Source organism: Acaromyces ingoldii, assembly GCF_003144295.1.
Source record: "Acaromyces ingoldii strain MCA 4198 unplaced genomic scaffold FA10scaffold_1, whole genome shotgun sequence".
Classification (NCBI taxonomy): domain Eukaryota; kingdom Fungi; phylum Basidiomycota; class Exobasidiomycetes; order Exobasidiales; family Cryptobasidiaceae; genus Acaromyces; species Acaromyces ingoldii.
This window is the reverse complement of record NW_020290247.1, coordinates 2,954,501-2,969,426: the sequence shown is the minus strand read 5'-3', so window position 1 is coordinate 2,969,426 and position 14,926 is coordinate 2,954,501. Positions and strand designations below refer to the sequence as shown.

General features: G+C 55.4%; 6 protein-coding genes across 6 annotated transcripts; 3 read left to right on the top strand and 3 right to left on the bottom strand.

Annotated features, from left to right (window-relative positions):
* Nucleotides 1-331: 331 nt before the first annotated feature.
* Nucleotides 332-4,145, top strand: FA10DRAFT_258002 (hypothetical protein; the record flags this gene model as incomplete). The annotated part of the gene is made up of 2 exons (XM_025519884.1): nt 332-1,295; nt 1,354-4,145. The coding sequence occupies 2 exons, from the start codon at nt 332-334 to the stop codon at nt 4,143-4,145; spliced, it is 3,756 nt and encodes a 1,251-aa protein (XP_025380970.1).
* Nucleotides 4,146-4,961: 816 nt separating this feature from the next.
* Nucleotides 4,962-8,168, top strand: FA10DRAFT_290961 (hypothetical protein; the record flags this gene model as incomplete). The annotated part of the gene is made up of 9 exons (XM_025524354.1): nt 4,962-5,142; nt 5,211-5,527; nt 5,604-5,670; nt 5,905-6,872; nt 6,937-7,026; nt 7,110-7,296; nt 7,342-7,413; nt 7,485-8,053; nt 8,127-8,168. The coding sequence occupies 9 exons, from the start codon at nt 4,962-4,964 to the stop codon at nt 8,166-8,168; spliced, it is 2,493 nt and encodes an 830-aa protein (XP_025380969.1).
* Nucleotides 8,169-8,356: 188 nt separating this feature from the next.
* On the bottom strand, nt 8,357-10,393 carry FA10DRAFT_31182 (hypothetical protein). Its single transcript, XM_025525428.1, has 2 exons — nt 9,987-10,393; nt 8,357-9,928 (listed from the first exon to the last, which is right to left on the bottom strand). Exons 1-2 carry the CDS (start codon nt 10,243-10,245, stop codon nt 8,433-8,435), a joined length of 1,755 nt encoding a protein of 584 aa, XP_025380968.1. The 5' UTR covers nt 10,246-10,393; the 3' UTR covers nt 8,357-8,432.
* A 468-nt stretch (nt 10,394-10,861) lies between these two features.
* On the top strand, nt 10,862-12,934 carry FA10DRAFT_264374 (thermostable alpha-amylase). Its single transcript, XM_025520623.1, has 4 exons — nt 10,862-11,602; nt 11,666-11,698; nt 11,765-12,161; nt 12,235-12,934. The coding sequence occupies exons 1-4, from the start codon at nt 10,937-10,939 to the stop codon at nt 12,744-12,746; spliced, it is 1,608 nt and encodes a 535-aa protein (XP_025380967.1). The 5' UTR covers nt 10,862-10,936; the 3' UTR covers nt 12,747-12,934.
* On the bottom strand, nt 12,805-14,309 carry FA10DRAFT_299118 (hypothetical protein). Its single transcript, XM_025524686.1, has 2 exons — nt 13,610-14,309; nt 12,805-13,544 (listed from the first exon to the last, which is right to left on the bottom strand). Exons 1-2 carry the CDS (start codon nt 14,226-14,228, stop codon nt 12,955-12,957), a joined length of 1,209 nt encoding a protein of 402 aa, XP_025380966.1. The 5' UTR covers nt 14,229-14,309; the 3' UTR covers nt 12,805-12,954.
* On the bottom strand, nt 14,134-14,821 carry FA10DRAFT_31078 (hypothetical protein). The gene has a single exon (XM_025525426.1). It carries the CDS (start codon nt 14,700-14,702, stop codon nt 14,307-14,309), a length of 396 nt encoding a protein of 131 aa, XP_025380965.1. The 5' UTR covers nt 14,703-14,821; the 3' UTR covers nt 14,134-14,306.
* Nucleotides 14,822-14,926: the final 105 nt, after the last annotated feature.

Genomic DNA, 14,926 nt, shown 5'->3' with positions numbered 1-14,926 from the left:
AGCCTCGATCGCGAGCTCTCAAAGCCAGCGCTTAGGCAACCACCGCCTTCGCCGCGGGTAGCCGCTCAGTCGCGACACCATAATATCAGGAGCTCAGCCAGCAGGCTTCTCGCAAGTCGCCCAACGTCACATGACTGGCACCTAGAACTGCATACGTCGTCCCCCTGGTCCCAATCCTTTCATTTTTCTCTCTCGACCCTTCTGACGACCCAACGGCGGACCCGACCCTTGCTTCATCCTGCATCTGGTTGCATCAGACTCTCGACCCAGCAATTTGTGTCTCGACCTTCGATTCAGCTTGGACCGAAGATCGTGGTGCTGCCGGTGAGGGATGCAGAACATCACCGAGTCCGAGTTTCAGCGAGAGGTGCAAGCCCTCAAGTCGCACCGCCGCATCTCGGTCAACCGACCGCTGCTAGATCCCGACCTGCCGGACTTGGCAGCGGCCCACGGTGGCGGCAGGGAGCTGCTGGGATCTGAAGATGGCTCTTCCTCGTCGTCATCTCCCTCGTCCTCGCCGCATAATTCACCTTCGAGGGGCATCGATCTGAGCGATCATGGACCGACGATGCGATCCGCTTCGTCTTCGTCCTCTCCCGAGGCTGGAAGCTCCTCTGGCGGCCGACAAGCATTCACAGCAAGGAGGAGAGGGGCAGGTGCGCTGGCAGCGGCAGGCGCATCTGCCTCGCCGAGCGGCGAAAGCGATGGAGCGGCGTCAGCAGCAACGTCCAGCGATGACACACCCCTGACGAGGCCCCTGGACCCAAGCCATCTCTTCTGGGTACCGGCTTCGGTCCACCCTGAGATCTCGCCAAACGATTTTCGAAAGTTTCTTCAGGACCATGCCTCGAGAGCCGCAAAGGGTGAGGGTGCCGATGGCTTGAGCTCTGCCTCTACCGTCGACCCTACCTCGCCCGGCTCACCGCCGCCCTCGCCCGTCGATGCGCTCGTGCACCGCTCAACGTCGATTGCGAGACGAGGCAGTACGCTCCGAAGACAATACCAACCGGAACATGAAGACGACGGCGGCAGCAGCAGCAGTAGCGGCGGCAGCGGCATGAACACGCCTACCCTACCAGGCCTCTCGATTCCTGGCACGCCACGATCGGGCGCCTCGTTGCGAAAGGTGGGAAGCAGAGGAAGCAACTTTGCCTCGTCGCGCGGCGAACCTACGCTGTCGATCGACGACTTGCAGAAGCTCGAGAAGCTGGCCGAGGATGCTAGTCGAAGCAACGATCCAGCCGAGTTGAGAAGCGTGTTGAGGAGGACAATGAGCCTCAATGTGGCTCCATCCGGTAAGTGCTCCTTTGTGTCTTCCTTTCTCATTGCGTGAGAACTAAACACTGCCAGCAGCCCTCGATCAAGTCGACGCTGTGCCTGCCGAGGCGGGCGTGGAGGATGCGCCGCTCATTGTGCCGAGACCAGGTCAAATTTTGCGAAGAGCGGCTCGCACAAAGATCAGAAAGGCTTCCCTCGGTGAATCGTCTGGCGCCGGCAATCGAGCGGCAGGGCTGAGGAGGAGGGGAGCGGCCAGTCCATCCTTTGGTCATCGACAGCGAGATCACCAATCTCAGTCTTCAGGCGACTTGACGCTGGACAAGGACACGGTTGAGATGGCAGGCGTGGCCATGGCCCTTTCGGATCAGCGCAGACAGAGTGATCTTTCATCTGATCTTTCCTCTGGCGAGGACGAGGCCGGCATAGAGGCGAGCAAAAGGGCGTCTGAGGGTGCGACGGAGAGTATCGTCGACGCTTACTCAAGGGACTCCTACATCTCCGATGGAACGCAGCGGACGAGTGTGACATCCGTCACAGACAGCATCTCTTCCTCGAATGACACGATGGAAGAAAGGCGAGGCGAAGACCATTCGCCCCCCGAGACGCCCACTCCGCAGACGATTGGTGCATCCCAACGGGGTGGCGGCTACTTTGACGTAGTCCGTGATACGAAACCATCTGAGAGCAACGATAGCGAACGAGCTTCGCCTCTGTACGAGTCTCCCGCCCAGTCGCCCACAGAGGCTTTCGAGTACAGCTCATCATCACAGCGGCCCATTCGACCGATACCCGTTCAGCAGGTGCCCCCCGTGCCTTCGTTTGAAAAGAAGCGACCCACCCCCGCCGCTCAGTCACCACCACCAGCCTCGAGTGCACCCCCGTCTTTGGCGCAAACGAGGGACGTTGGACCCCCTGGTCACGGCCTGGTCAAAGCCGACACGATGCCAATCATGCCCTCGGCGACATCCAAGCCGATCGTCACCGCGCAAAAAGAACAGCAACCGTCCGCCAGGAGAGCCGTCTCACCTCCGCTTCCCCAGCCATCTCGTCATGGCAAGGAGAAGAAATCTTCTTTTGGCTTGTCTTGGTTCGGTCTGGGCAAGGAGGACGACGACGAAAAGGAGAGCGGCGGAGCCAAGAGCAAGCTCAGCAAGCGTGAAAAGAAGGAGCGCAAGGAAAAGGAGCGTGAAGCTGAGCAATTCCATCACACGTCGGCCCAACAGCAGCAGGCCCATAATGTCCCATCGGCAAGCAGCTTCAGCGGCGCCATGGCGGTTGCGCCTGACAAGGACAAGGACAAAGATAAGGACTCGAGCGGTTTCCTGGGTTCTTTGTTCGGAAAAAAGAGGGGGCATGAGGAGGCGCAGCACGGGTCTAAGGCAGAAACGGGTCCCTATGGCCAAATCACCGCCGGAAGTTTGCTCGATCGGGGAATGGGCAAAGGGCCATACGTCAACTACTATCGTTATCCCATCCATATCGAAAGGGCCGTCTATCGACTGAGCCACATCAAGCTCGCTAATCCGAGGCGGCCGCTTTATGAACAGGTGCTAATCTCTAACCTCATGTTCTGGTACCTCTCCATCATCAACCGATCCCAGCAGCAACAGCAGCAACTACAACAGCAGCAACAGCAATTGCAGCAGGCTACGGCCCAGCAACCACAGCAGCAGCAACAAGCACAACAACAACAACAGACTCAGCAGCAGCAGCAGCAGCAGCAGCTACAGGCATCTCAAGCGCAATCAGCACAGCAGGAAGCGACTGGAGGACAGGTCAAGACCTTGGCTGCCGCGCAGGACCACCAAGAGCACGAAGAGCCTGAATTCTCCGAGACAATTACTGGGCAGCAGCTGCCCGACGTGGGTGCCGTCACTGAGCCATCCGTCAGCACGTCGGCTGCAGCTGCTCCGAGCAAGGTACAGCAGCCACAGAAGACAAAGCGCGGTGGCTTGACGAAACCGAATCGGGCCCCTCCGGGCTCCAGATCCGCTGAGACGGCCATCCCTGCTGCTGGGTACGGCGCCCAACACCGTCAACTCAACGACGAGTTCTCGCATGTCGGTGGAAGTGGCAGCGCAAGCAATTACGGAGGCGATCACGGCTCAAATGGCATGTTAGGAGGAGGGCCTTCCATCTCGGTCGGACAAGTCGTTGACCCGCGGGCCTTGCAGGCATACGGTGGTGGCGCTGGTGTCAATCGTGGGCCATCAACTTCTGCGTACATGGAATACTCCACAGGAGAGAGCTATGATGAGTCAAGCGGAGGTTTGAGTGACGTAGCGGCCGGTGGGACTCGACGCGTAAGTCCACAGCCTACGGTCCAGCGCGTTGTTTCAGGAGGAGGAGGCTCTTCGACCTCACGACGGGGCGCAGGAACAGACGAGCACGCTTGGCTGGGCAGTGGCGGCAGCGCAAGAATCGGGCCGGGGAGACGATCGCCAAGTGCAGAGGACCGGAGGAGTGACCCGAGCGCCGATATCTGGAAGGCGGAGGGGGGTGTCAGTGCGATTGAGGGGTGGACCAAGCAGTCAGCCGCGTCGAGGAAGCCGTATAGATCGAGCGATCCGCAGCAGAGCACTAACAAGCCCGTCAACGGCGAAGAAGTCGAGGGTCGCTACTCGTTTGAGCCAGAAGCTTTCGAAGGTGGTGCTGCGAGAAGCAAGGCGCGGGCCAAAGATGGCGCCATGAGCACGTCAAGCAGCGGTAAGAGTCTGAGCAGCACACTGTCAAGCGGCAGCGGAGGAAGCAACAGCGACGGTCAAGCCCCGACGCACAACAACGACGCAGAGTTTATACCCATTGTGGGGAGCGGAAGTTCAGCCATGCTCGATGCTGCTCGGACGAGCCAATCTAGACGACGATGAATTCCCCTCTCTCCCTATCTAGCGCTTTCCTCCTCACTTTTCTTCGATTATCCTTTGGAACTTCCATCCTCTTGCGAATGGAAATGTGCTACCTTCTCAAATTTACTATCATGCGTGAGATTGATGGCTCTCTCTTCGATCTTCACGGCCAGCAAAAGCATCCCTCAATCAACGCGATATGTTGTCGCGCTCGCGGTGTAATATGTTGGTCAACGCGCCATTTGTTCATGAGCGCGGTCGGGCCCCTTTCAAGTAGGAGAATAAACCAGTGCTTTCCTTATCGGGGCAACTCTGCAGTGGTACACCAGAGGTACACCAGACAATGGCAAAGTGTGCCGCACGCACGAGTCCCAGGGCCTATCAGTGCAAAGGTGTCAGGCAGAATTAATATGAGCACAAGTGGCCAATCTAGACCTCATATAAGGACGTAAATGATATTGCTACTGCATTGTTCTCTGTCTCGAGTGCCCAAGTGCGGGCCTTCTTGCTTCCGAAATTGTCCATGACACGGATCGTCTTCTTGCATATTTTCTTTCCGGACAACGCTACACGGCAAAGGTACAGGTAACGCTTGTACGTAGCGCCGACGGAGTGCAGCAAGTGCACTACGACCTTGGACCCAGAGATGGGTCCGAAGAGCTTATTATGGAAGAAGTGAACGTCATAAGTGTCTCCCTTTCTTGAACTCCTCATTTCCCTTCCCCCATCCCCCCCATCCCTCACCCCCCCTCCTTTCTTCCTTTCCTTTCTGACGACCATTCTCCTCTTTTTTTCCTGACTTTCTCACCCTGAGAAGTGGCATCCTGCCCCGAAGCAATGAAGCGTATCTTCAAGCGCCCTACACCTTTGGCCACCAGTGGATCTGGGTCAACGCATGTCTCTGTCTTGCGAGAGGTCACGTCGATCGACTCCGAATTTCTCACCGAAGAAGAAGCGACTATCACGAATGTAAGACCTTCTTCTTACGGCTCACACGCAAGGAATCCGTCGACGGTCAGTATAGCTTAGTCGGCTCCTCCATGATGAGGATATCATTAGCGCTAACTTGGCTCATTCTTTCTACAGGCCTCGTCAAGCACATTTGGACGAGGAAAGAGTTCACCGACGAGCAATGTCTTCGCAACAGGAGAAGCAGAAGAAGCGAAGACGAACGCGGTCAAGAGCAGTCTGTCTTCGTCACCCCTTCTGACATTCAAAAGACGGTTCGCAAATGCCTCGCCTCTTCTTCCACCCTCACCGACATCAGCCAGGAAATCTTACGAAGCGACTGCTGGTTTGTACGATGCGTCAAGAGCATCGACAGCAACAAAGAAGAGCAAGAAGCATACGAGGGAAACTTCATCGCGTTTAGAAGCAGAGAAGCCCCCGATCAGGCAACCAAGGTCGCATCCAAACATCTGCAAAAACATGTCAACTGAAAGCAACTTCGATATAGTAGTATTAGGACCTGGGCTCCAGCGACATACTACGTCCGCCTCTGCAAAATCTGAAAAACTGAATGGGACCGACGGGGACCTTCTTCATCGTAAGAGGTTCTCTTACCAAGATATTCACCGTAGGGAACCGACTGGGTTCACTGGCGACGTCGATTTCAAGGCTCATGGTAAAAAAATGGTCGTACAGGGACTCGAAAGTGGCACAGACGACAGCCGCCGTCCCGGCGTTTTCTTTCCTGAACACGATGGCTACAGTCGACATCAATCCCATGAAAAGGAAGACCGAAAAATTTTAGGTCGCCACAACAAACCGTACTCTGTAGACAGTGGGGACGACGAGATCAACTCCGCAAGCTCCTCACCTTTGCCGCGGGGAAAAAGAAATGGTATGGGAAGGTACTGGTCAACTGTTTCTCCCTCAAATTCGAGCCTCGAAGATGTGAAGGTGTCAAAGGAGAAAGCTGGAACATTCGAAATCGGCAGGGGAGAGGACTTAGATGTGACTCGTCTTGAGGGCAGTTTTGCCGCTACCACGGGGGCCCAGGAGCCCTGCCTGGTAGGAAAACAGACTACGGTGGAACAGCAGGAGCCGACGCCCGCCAAGATTAGGGATTTAACTCTCAATGGCTCCGACTCGTCAAAAACGTCGTATTCGCTCCCTTGTGCCCTCGGTCCGAATGAAAACATGCCCAGACACCGGAGAGCACCTTGGACCGACGGAGATGTTGCAGAAGGGCGACAAAGTATGAAGCAGAGCAACGACGATACTCTGAAGATCACCACGACGATGACGAGCACCGGAAGGGTCATCAGAGCCGAAGGATCCTACTTTCCGCCAATCGAGAACATTGGGATGTTTCACGATTCCACTCTTGGCAGTGACGAGAAGGTTGAGTTTTCCCAATTCGGCGCCGAGATGGAAAGCGACAGGGCGGCTTCCATTGACGTTTTCGATGGTGCGAGCTACTCATACACTCCCAGTACGAGCAGCAGTGGTAATGGCACCTTCACGTCTCCAGATGGCCCAACACAACGCTCGGAAAACGTTGCTTCCAGCGTTCAAGAGGAAAGTGAAAAGAAGATTAATGGCCATCTCGCGACCCAGAGCGAGAGGCTGCGCAAGCGTATTGATAGCATCAAACGGAGTCGCAGAGCTATGGCTCTGGCCCGACTGCACCAGCAAGTTCCGATTGAGTCAAAAGACCAAGAGCTGGACTTGGATTTGGCATACTCGGGTTACCCCCGTCATAGTCCGACTGTTGGAGCATTTGGAAGTCAAGCCTTCCAATATGTGAGTGGGCAATCAATTGGACGTAGTCTCATCCTTCTGCAGGGAGCTAAACCGACGCCTTCAGCCCTCTGGCAATCTCAAAGGCAGCAGGACCAGAAAACCCACGGACGTCTACTCAGAGCTCACCGATAAGATTGTCGGGCTCGTAAAGTCCGTGAGTCCGTAGTGATCTCTTTGAGACTTCACCAACCTGTCATTGACCAAAGTGGGGAGTGATAGTACAATGCTTTGGTTCAGGAAGCATGTGCCGACATCGCTGCTTCGGCCATGTCGAATTTTGAGTCACACAGGCGAGCCAACGGCAACAGGTCACGAAGCTGGGAGGCTCAATTCGCCAGCCTTTCCCCTTCGACGATGTTGAAAAAGTCTTTCGCCGCGAGCCTCACTTCGGCTGATGAAAGACGCAAGCACATTGGCGCTCTCTGTACACACTTGACTCACGAGTGTTTCCACTCGGAAGCGTGTACAGGTATTCATTGGAGCCTGTCCAAGGAGGAGAACCGAACGGCTTGCGAGCTAGTCTATACTGTCTGGCAGAGGAGTAAGTGTCCTATTACCAGAAGATAAGAAGGTGAATGTGCGGAAGGGTAGCTGATAACCTTACTTATGTAGACCCGACGCTCATCGCTTCTGCGTGGTCACATACGCTCATCACTTCCATTGCTGCAGACTGCGCATCGTCTTCTTCGTCTGCAATTTCTCTCAAGCGTTTTGCGACAAATCTGCTGGCGCGTTGCCAGAAGGAGCTCGCTCACACGTTGCACTGGGCCGGCCTGGCCGATCAGCCGTCGGCAGCACATTCTTTCGTCACAGCCGGATATGGTCGACTGAAAGTAGCCATCGAGGTCCTCGTCGAGATTCAGAGGAATTGTCTTGATGTCGCAAAAATGCTTAAAGGGTGGGAAGGCGCGGCGCACTTGACATGCAGTGCCACGTTAGACGGCGCAGCTCCGAAATTAAAGGAGCCGAAGCTAGCTTGGTTAGCCGTCTCCTTGCGGACCGTAGACGATGATGACGAGGAGTCTGATTTCATTGGCGAAGCCAAAAGGGCAGGCTGGCGGCTGGAGACTAGCTCGACGAACGACCAGGGCAAAAGCAGCAATATCAAAAGCAACGAAAAGAAGATTGATACTGAGGAAGATTCGATCGATGCAAGCGTGAAAGACGAAAGCGACGAGAGTGTCTCCTCATCGGCAAGTTTCGGCAGGGCACGAAGACCGACAATCTTTCCGCTTCACAATGGCGTGGGATCAGCATCGGTTTCATCGCAAGGCTCCTCCGCCGATTACAGTGTAGTCACTGGCTTGGGTCTCGATGGCTTAACAATAGACGGTGAAGTCATCACTGTCTTGGCCTCGGTCCAACAGACAAGGGCACAGTACGATCGCCTTGATACCCAAACACAGTAAGAGATTGGGAGCCGTAAGACTCCTTTGACTCTCTTCAATCCTGTCACTACTTCCAGATGGTCTACTTCTAGTGGTGGTACAGTACTCTACATGCAAGATGTTATTGCTTACGCTCTTCCTCTCCTGTCAATGGTAGCTCAAATGTTGACGATTAAGTCTTTATGCGTTTTGCTGCGTCTTGCTGTTGCGAGCTTGAAAGATATTCGTAGATATCGCCCAGTGATGAGTCGGAAGAGTCGTCAGACGAGTCGAGGTCAACAATGGTACCCTTCGCCCTTCCTAGAAATTCTGTCGGCTGCGACAGATTGTTCTCGATGTCAGAAGAGGTCACGATCTCGATGATATTTCCATCAGCCACGCCTGAGACTATGGCCTTGCCGGATCGCTTTCGTGATCGGGCAGATTGGCATGTGGCCTCAGTGCTTTCGAAATTGCTCTTCTCCGAGAGCAGTCCTTCATTTTTCCTCTTCTTCTCGTAAGCTTTCGTCGATGGGTCTGGCAAGCTACTCGCAATCGAGGCTGTATTCCTAGGCGGTGATTGAGAAGACGTGTGTGCACCATGGGCGACAGTGGCAGTTGGTCGTGGTCCTAAAAGCGGAGAGGGTGACCTTAAACGAGACGCCGCGGCTGTCGCTCTTTGGGGTGCTGGGATCATCTGGCCGAAGCCAGGAGCTCTTTCATTGCTTGAGGACGCACGGACGTATCCAGCAAGCAACTTTCTATGGCTGACGCAACCGAGAGCGACGACATCGTTGACGCAAGCTTTGACAAAGGGATGGTTCAAGAGACTTTCCTCGAAGGTGATCCGATACGTCATCGTGTAATCGTCGTCGCTGAGTCGGACACTTGCTTCTGACCTCTCCATGGTCTGTCCTGGTGCCTGTCCATCTCGCAAGTACATGTAGAGGAAAGAACCCGTTTCTGTACTTCGTCCCTGATCACGACTCGACGCCGAAGCGTCCCTCTCCTTGCGATGACCACGCTTCTTGGGCAAGATTTGAGCTTCACTAGACGACGCTTTGGCTTTGCTCCTTCTTCCGACTTCCTCTCGTCTTGAGACGGGTTCTCGCTCTGTCTCTTCGCCCGCGCTGTCGCTATCTTGGTCGGACGTGACTTGCGACGCAGCTCCCTGGACAATCTTGCTGCCCGCCAGTACGCCATCTTTTGCTGCACAGGTGGACGCTACCTCCCAGCCCTCTAGACTTAGGGAGAACTTGGCTGGATTCCCCTTGCGATAGACGTAGCCTCGATTAACGAGCGTCTTCATGCTGCTCCATGCTGAGCTGAACGTGAACGAATGTCCCCTGTTCACGCCTGGCGGCATCGGCTTGGGAATGTACTTGGCATCGCTATACGGTTGTGCGTGCTCAATGATAGTCGCTTTAGAATAGCTGACCACATCGCAAACAGGAACGCTGTCTGGCGCGCATTCGGTTAGAGAATACAGCGAGACTAGGATGCCGTGGCTGCCACTCCGATGCTGAGGAACAAACTGCTTGGCTTTGGACTTGGCCGCAGGCACGGTGGCTGGCCTTTTGATCGCCTTTGCTGCCCTTTTCTTGGGTCTGACATCGTCCTCTTCTGATGTGGATGAGGAAGAAGAAGCAGTCGATGTAACGCCATCTCTGGACGAAGAGGCAATCTCGGCTGAGCGGCATGGAATCAGCATTTCGGTACTCTGTCAGAGCCGGCCTGTACCACTCACAGCGCTTTGGCATCGTCTTCCCGTTCTCTCTACAATAGATTCCAAGTCTTCTCTCAAGCTCGGTCGCCAGAGTCTCGCCGAAGCCGTCGAGCTGCACAGTCTCTGCAGGGTGCTGCAGAGGAAGAGGGCAAGCCTGGAGGGCGCGATATGCCCGTCGGTAGATCTGCGCAGAGGTGCTCCTGCGCTCTCGACTGTCCTGGTACATCGATTTGAGGATCGACAGCATCACCTTCCTGACGTCGAGTGTCGACGCCATCATGGACGTGTCGCCGCCGTGCTGCTGGTGATGATCAAAGGTGAGAACAACACAACTTTTTTGCGTTTGCCGCCACGCGACTGGATCCGAGACGCGTTCGAGCTATATTTCATCACCGCACCCGTTTATTACTCTTCGATTCGTGTCTCCAATGAACGAATACGGCAACCATGTCGGCCATGTATGTAAGCCTTCGAAGCACCTAGCTCTTAGAAAGGGGTGGATCAAGAAAAGGAAGAAGCGCAGATGATTGTTTTGTCAGTTCTCGCAGGGCAGGCCTCATGCAATGAGGTTGGCGATCATATGGAGAAGCCCATAATCCTTCCAATGCGCAGAGCAACCTCCTTTCCTCTCTGGGCTAGATATGGACATCGGTAACTTCCTCTTGGAGGTCCGTCCTCCCTCGCTATCTCATTACTTGATTGCATCCCTAGTCTCGCTTCCCGCTCATATGTGCAAAATATAAACATAAAGAGGGAAACGTGTCCAGGCTCAGATAGACGTCATCACAATCTTTGGTGGCTTGATTAGACTCGCGCTAATGCAAATTGGGTCCATCTGTTGGTCTGGCCAGCGGATCGGTGGGCCATGGGCAGGGGAAGGGTTCATAAGAACTTAGGGTTGTGAGATAGGAAGTTTCGACGGCCCCCATCGCAATCGCCTTCCATCACCACTGAGACAGAGAGGACCCGACATGGCCAGCGCAGCAAATCGACACGCCGACGTTGACGGCGACAAAGCCGGCGCGGACCGCAACCACACAATTCTCCAAGCATTCGAGTGGTACACGCCAGGTGGTGGCAATCACTGGCGCTGGTTGCACGACAATGCGGAACGGTTTGCAGCAATGGGCCTGACGGCGCTCTGGCTTCCCCCGCCCACCAAGGCGGCGGGCGATCAGAGCACGGGCTACGATATCTACGATCTCTGGGACCTGGGCGAGTTTGTCAAGGGCGGAAAGGAGGACGGAGAAAAGCGGACCAAATACGGAACAAGAGAAGAACTGGAAGCCCTCATGAAGAAGATGAGAGAGGTGGGCATCTCAATCTACATCGATGCGGTCCTCAATCACAAGGATGGAGCAGACGAGACAGAGGTCTTTGCGGCACATCCGGTCGACGAACACGAGCGCAACAAGGACATTGGCCCCCAGGAGGACATCGAAGCCTGGACCAAATTCACCTTTCCAGGACGCAAGGGAAAGTACAGCGAGTTCACCTGGTGCTTCAACCACTTCACCGGCGTTGATTGGAATCAGAAGGAGCAGAAGAAGCAGATTTATCGAATCGAAGGCAATGGCAAGAAATGGGCAAAGGACGTCATGAGCGGCGATGGAGTTGACAACTTTGACTACCTCATGGTATGTCTCCTCGTCAGTCACGTCTTTCGTCTTGCCTATTACTGATATCGCGAGGCGCTTCAGTGTGCCGACATCGACCACTCTCATCCCGACGTGGTGCGTTCCGTTGGAGGTATTGATTAGCTTTAAAGAAATGCTGACGAACGAGTATCAAACCTCTAGGAAAAGGACCTCATCGCCTGGGGCAAGTGGATGCTGCGGACGTTCCCCATCAGTGGCTTCCGATTCGATGCCGTCAAGCACATGAGTCGCTCCTTTGTGGCCAAATTCATTGGCGCCGTTCGTGACGAAGCGCGCAGCATCGCCAAGGAAAAGGGGCTTGACGTCGACGAAAGTGAAGGGCCCATTTGCTTCGCCGTGGGCGAGGAGTGGACGCCCGACATTGGCAAGATCAACGAATGGCTTGGACGATTTGGCGATGAGCAATTCAGCCTCTTCGATGTGCCACTTCACTACAAGTTCAAGGCGGCCGGTGACGCGGGCGATCAGTTTGACCTGAGGGGACTCCTTGATAACACACTCTTGTCGTCTCGGCCCATGGACGCCGTGACTTTCGTTGGTGAGCACGTCTTCTTAGTCTGATAGCTTGAGTGAATGGGGAGAAGTTACGGTTCCTCACATCGTTTCCACAGAGAATCACGACACGCAGGCTGGCCAAGCTCTCGAAAGCACCGTCTCGCCCACATTCAAGCCACTGGCCTATGCGACAATCCTCCTTCGTCCCGACGGATACCCCTGCATCTTTCTCGGCGACCTGGACGGATGCCACGGCGAGGGAGACTCGCAGCCCTCGGTCCCACCGATGTCCTCGCTCGACAAGTTTATTCTTGCCCGCTCCCGCTTCTCGTACGGCGAGCTGCGCGACTACCGCGACCACCCCTCGTGCGTCGGCTGGGTCCGCATGGGCACCGAGGACAAGGACTTCAAGAACGGGTTGGCCGTCGTCATGTCTGTTGGCCAGGAAGGGTCCAAGAGGATGGAAGTGGGCACTCAACACAAGGGAAAGGAGTTCGCCGACCTGCTCGGATGGCATCAGGGTACGATCAAGGTCGAAGACGACGGCTGGGCAGACTTTAAATGCTCTGGTCAGTCCGTCAGTATCTGGGTGCTCAAAGAGGAGAAGGAGGCGCTAGACCAGCAATAGAGGCAAGCGCACAAGTTTTGAGCATCCGAGAACACAGGATAGACCGACACATACGCAGAGATGTAGCTCTTTGAAGATCATTTCGCTTGGTCGATAGAGATGTTGAGTGTTTTTAAGCACAACATTTACGGTGTTCTAGGTATGAAGTGAAAGAGGACGATATGATGAAGAGACGATTAGAGAGATGGCGAAGGGGAAGCACTGGTCCTCAGTCCCAGACCAAGGAGCCCTTTTCGTTGATGCTCGCCTTGGGTAATTGCTTGGGCTGGCCCACAGTCTCCCATTTGCTCGAGGGCTGGGGCATGCCGCTGCCTCCCTTCTTGTAGAACTCGCGCATCCGCTCGGCTTCGAGCTCCCTCTTGTGCTGGTTCAATCGAGCTTGACGCTCGGCTTCCTCATTCGCCTTGGCCGTCTTCTTGGCTGCTGCTTTGGCTGCGTTCTGTCGCTGCTTCTTCGTAGGAGCATCTGTGCTGACGTGCGAGTGTCCAGGCACGCTTCGAACGGGTCCCGTAGACAGGCTGGACGACGTCGCCTTGGCGTGGCCATTGGAGCTGGGTCCAGTAGCACGGCCAGATGAGGGGAGCTCAGCGCCCGAGCCAGGAAGAGCCGCGAAGGGGTTCGAAGATGCCCAGGCATTCGAATCGGGGTTTTCAAAAGATCGACTGAGCTGGGCAGGCTTCGAGGGAGCCTTTAACTTGCCGACAACGCTCTGCCAGCCCTCCTCAGCAGGCACTGCACTCGGCGTCGAGTCAGCGACGGGAGCCGGGATGGTCGCCACGCGGGTATACGTAGTCTCGGCTGTATTACAGAACGTATCAGAAGCTTGCGCATCACCATGGACGCAGACGGCACACAACACTCACGCTCCATATCCCTATCGAGCATGTCGGCTCCAAGGTCGCGCTCGCCGGCCGACCGATGGGCATCGATCTCGGCCCTTCTCTCATCGTTGGTCTTTGCGGCGCCATTCTTGGTCTTGGGCTTGCGTTTCTTGGTCCCGTTCTCGCTGGCAGGCACTGGCTCACTCGCAATGACCTGAGAAGGAACTAGAGAGGGAGGTGTGGCCGAGCCATTGGTGTGGGCCATGTCATGGAGACTGAGAGCCTTCTTCGCCAGAGAAAGCTCGAGACTCTCATCTTGCTGCGGGGCCGTGTCAAGTCCGTTGGCTGTATCCACCTTGTTCGCCGCCGTCGTCACCGCGCTCTTCTTTCCCTTTTCCTTCTTGACCCGCTTCTCACTGGTGGGTGCCCGCTCCTTCTCAGCAGATTCTTTCACCGATTGAGCACTTAAGTCGACCCCTTCCTGTTTTGAAGAGATGCTCTTCTGGTTGCTCTTTTTCTTCTTGTTCTTGGACGTCGGTTGGTTTCGTTTGGTCGAAGCGCCATCGGGGCCGCCTTGGCTCTTCGAAGTGACAGACCACAGCGCTACTCCGAGGACGGCGCAGAGGAGCGCAAGGCCTGTGGTGACAGGCGAGGTCTCCATCCTATCTTGTACCAGGCTATACTACAGCCTATGAAAAGGAGAGGTCGAGAGCGAGGGCAAAAGCGACAGCGACAGCAATCACAAGGAGGGAGGGGCGGCGGTGGTCGTCTGACGAGAAGGTCCGCCGCGCTCAAGGTCCAACGAGGCGCACCCCGGCATGCTTCGGCCGATAGATATTTTAAGCTCATTTGATGACAAGCCACAAATAAAGCTCACTATGGGGAGACTAATAATAGGCAAGGGTCGAAATGGAGGCAAGATTGAGACGAGATGGAGATCTATCTTGGGCTGGATGCGGTCAAGCTCGCTTCGGACAGGAAGTCCGATCGACGACGACGACGTGCTACTAGTACTGCTGCCTAGTGGCTTGCCTTGACCGAGTCGACGGAAAGAGGCCGTCAAGCAAGGAGTCTGACTTGGGCCAGGGGGGGCCGAGCACGGGCCCCTCTTTCCAACTTTTCTCATCAAAGCCATCAGTTGCACAAGTCGTGATCTCTAGCTGCGCCCAATTACCACGAGGCGCCAAGCGGGGTTGCCTGTTGCTGCTGGGACTGCTGCTTCGACCGCTGCAATCCCGAACCGAATCGGTCAGATCACTTTCTCTCCTCCTTCCTCTTCATCCTTACCACGCCCTTCACCAACCACCTGATCTTGGCTTTCTCTTTTCGTCTGACATTCCTGTGCCGCTTGCCGGTCAG

Excerpts from the sequence above, each read along its gene's own strand:
- FA10DRAFT_31182 (XM_025525428.1), bottom strand. The coding sequence starts at position 10,245 with ATGATGGCGTCGACACTCGACGTCAGGAAGGTGATGCTGTCGATCCTC. Across the intron at positions 9,929-9,986 it reads GAAGACGATGCCAAAGCGCT|CCGAGATTGCCTCTTCGTCC; the intron begins GTGAGTGGTACA and ends CATGCCGCTCAG.
- FA10DRAFT_264374 (XM_025520623.1), top strand. The coding sequence starts at position 10,937 with ATGGCCAGCGCAGCAAATCGACACGCCGACGTTGACGGCGACAAAGCC. Across the intron at positions 11,603-11,665 it reads ACAACTTTGACTACCTCATG|TGTGCCGACATCGACCACTC; the intron begins GTATGTCTCCTC and ends GAGGCGCTTCAG. Across the intron at positions 12,162-12,234 it reads GGACGCCGTGACTTTCGTTG|AGAATCACGACACGCAGGCT; the intron begins GTGAGCACGTCT and ends TCGTTTCCACAG.
- FA10DRAFT_299118 (XM_025524686.1), bottom strand. The coding sequence starts at position 14,228 with ATGGAGACCTCGCCTGTCACCACAGGCCTTGCGCTCCTCTGCGCCGTC. Across the intron at positions 13,545-13,609 it reads GCTCGATAGGGATATGGAGC|CCGAGACTACGTATACCCGC; the intron begins GTGAGTGTTGTG and ends TCTGTAATACAG.
- FA10DRAFT_31078 (XM_025525426.1), bottom strand. The coding sequence starts at position 14,702 with ATGGCTTTGATGAGAAAAGTTGGAAAGAGGGGCCCGTGCTCGGCCCCC.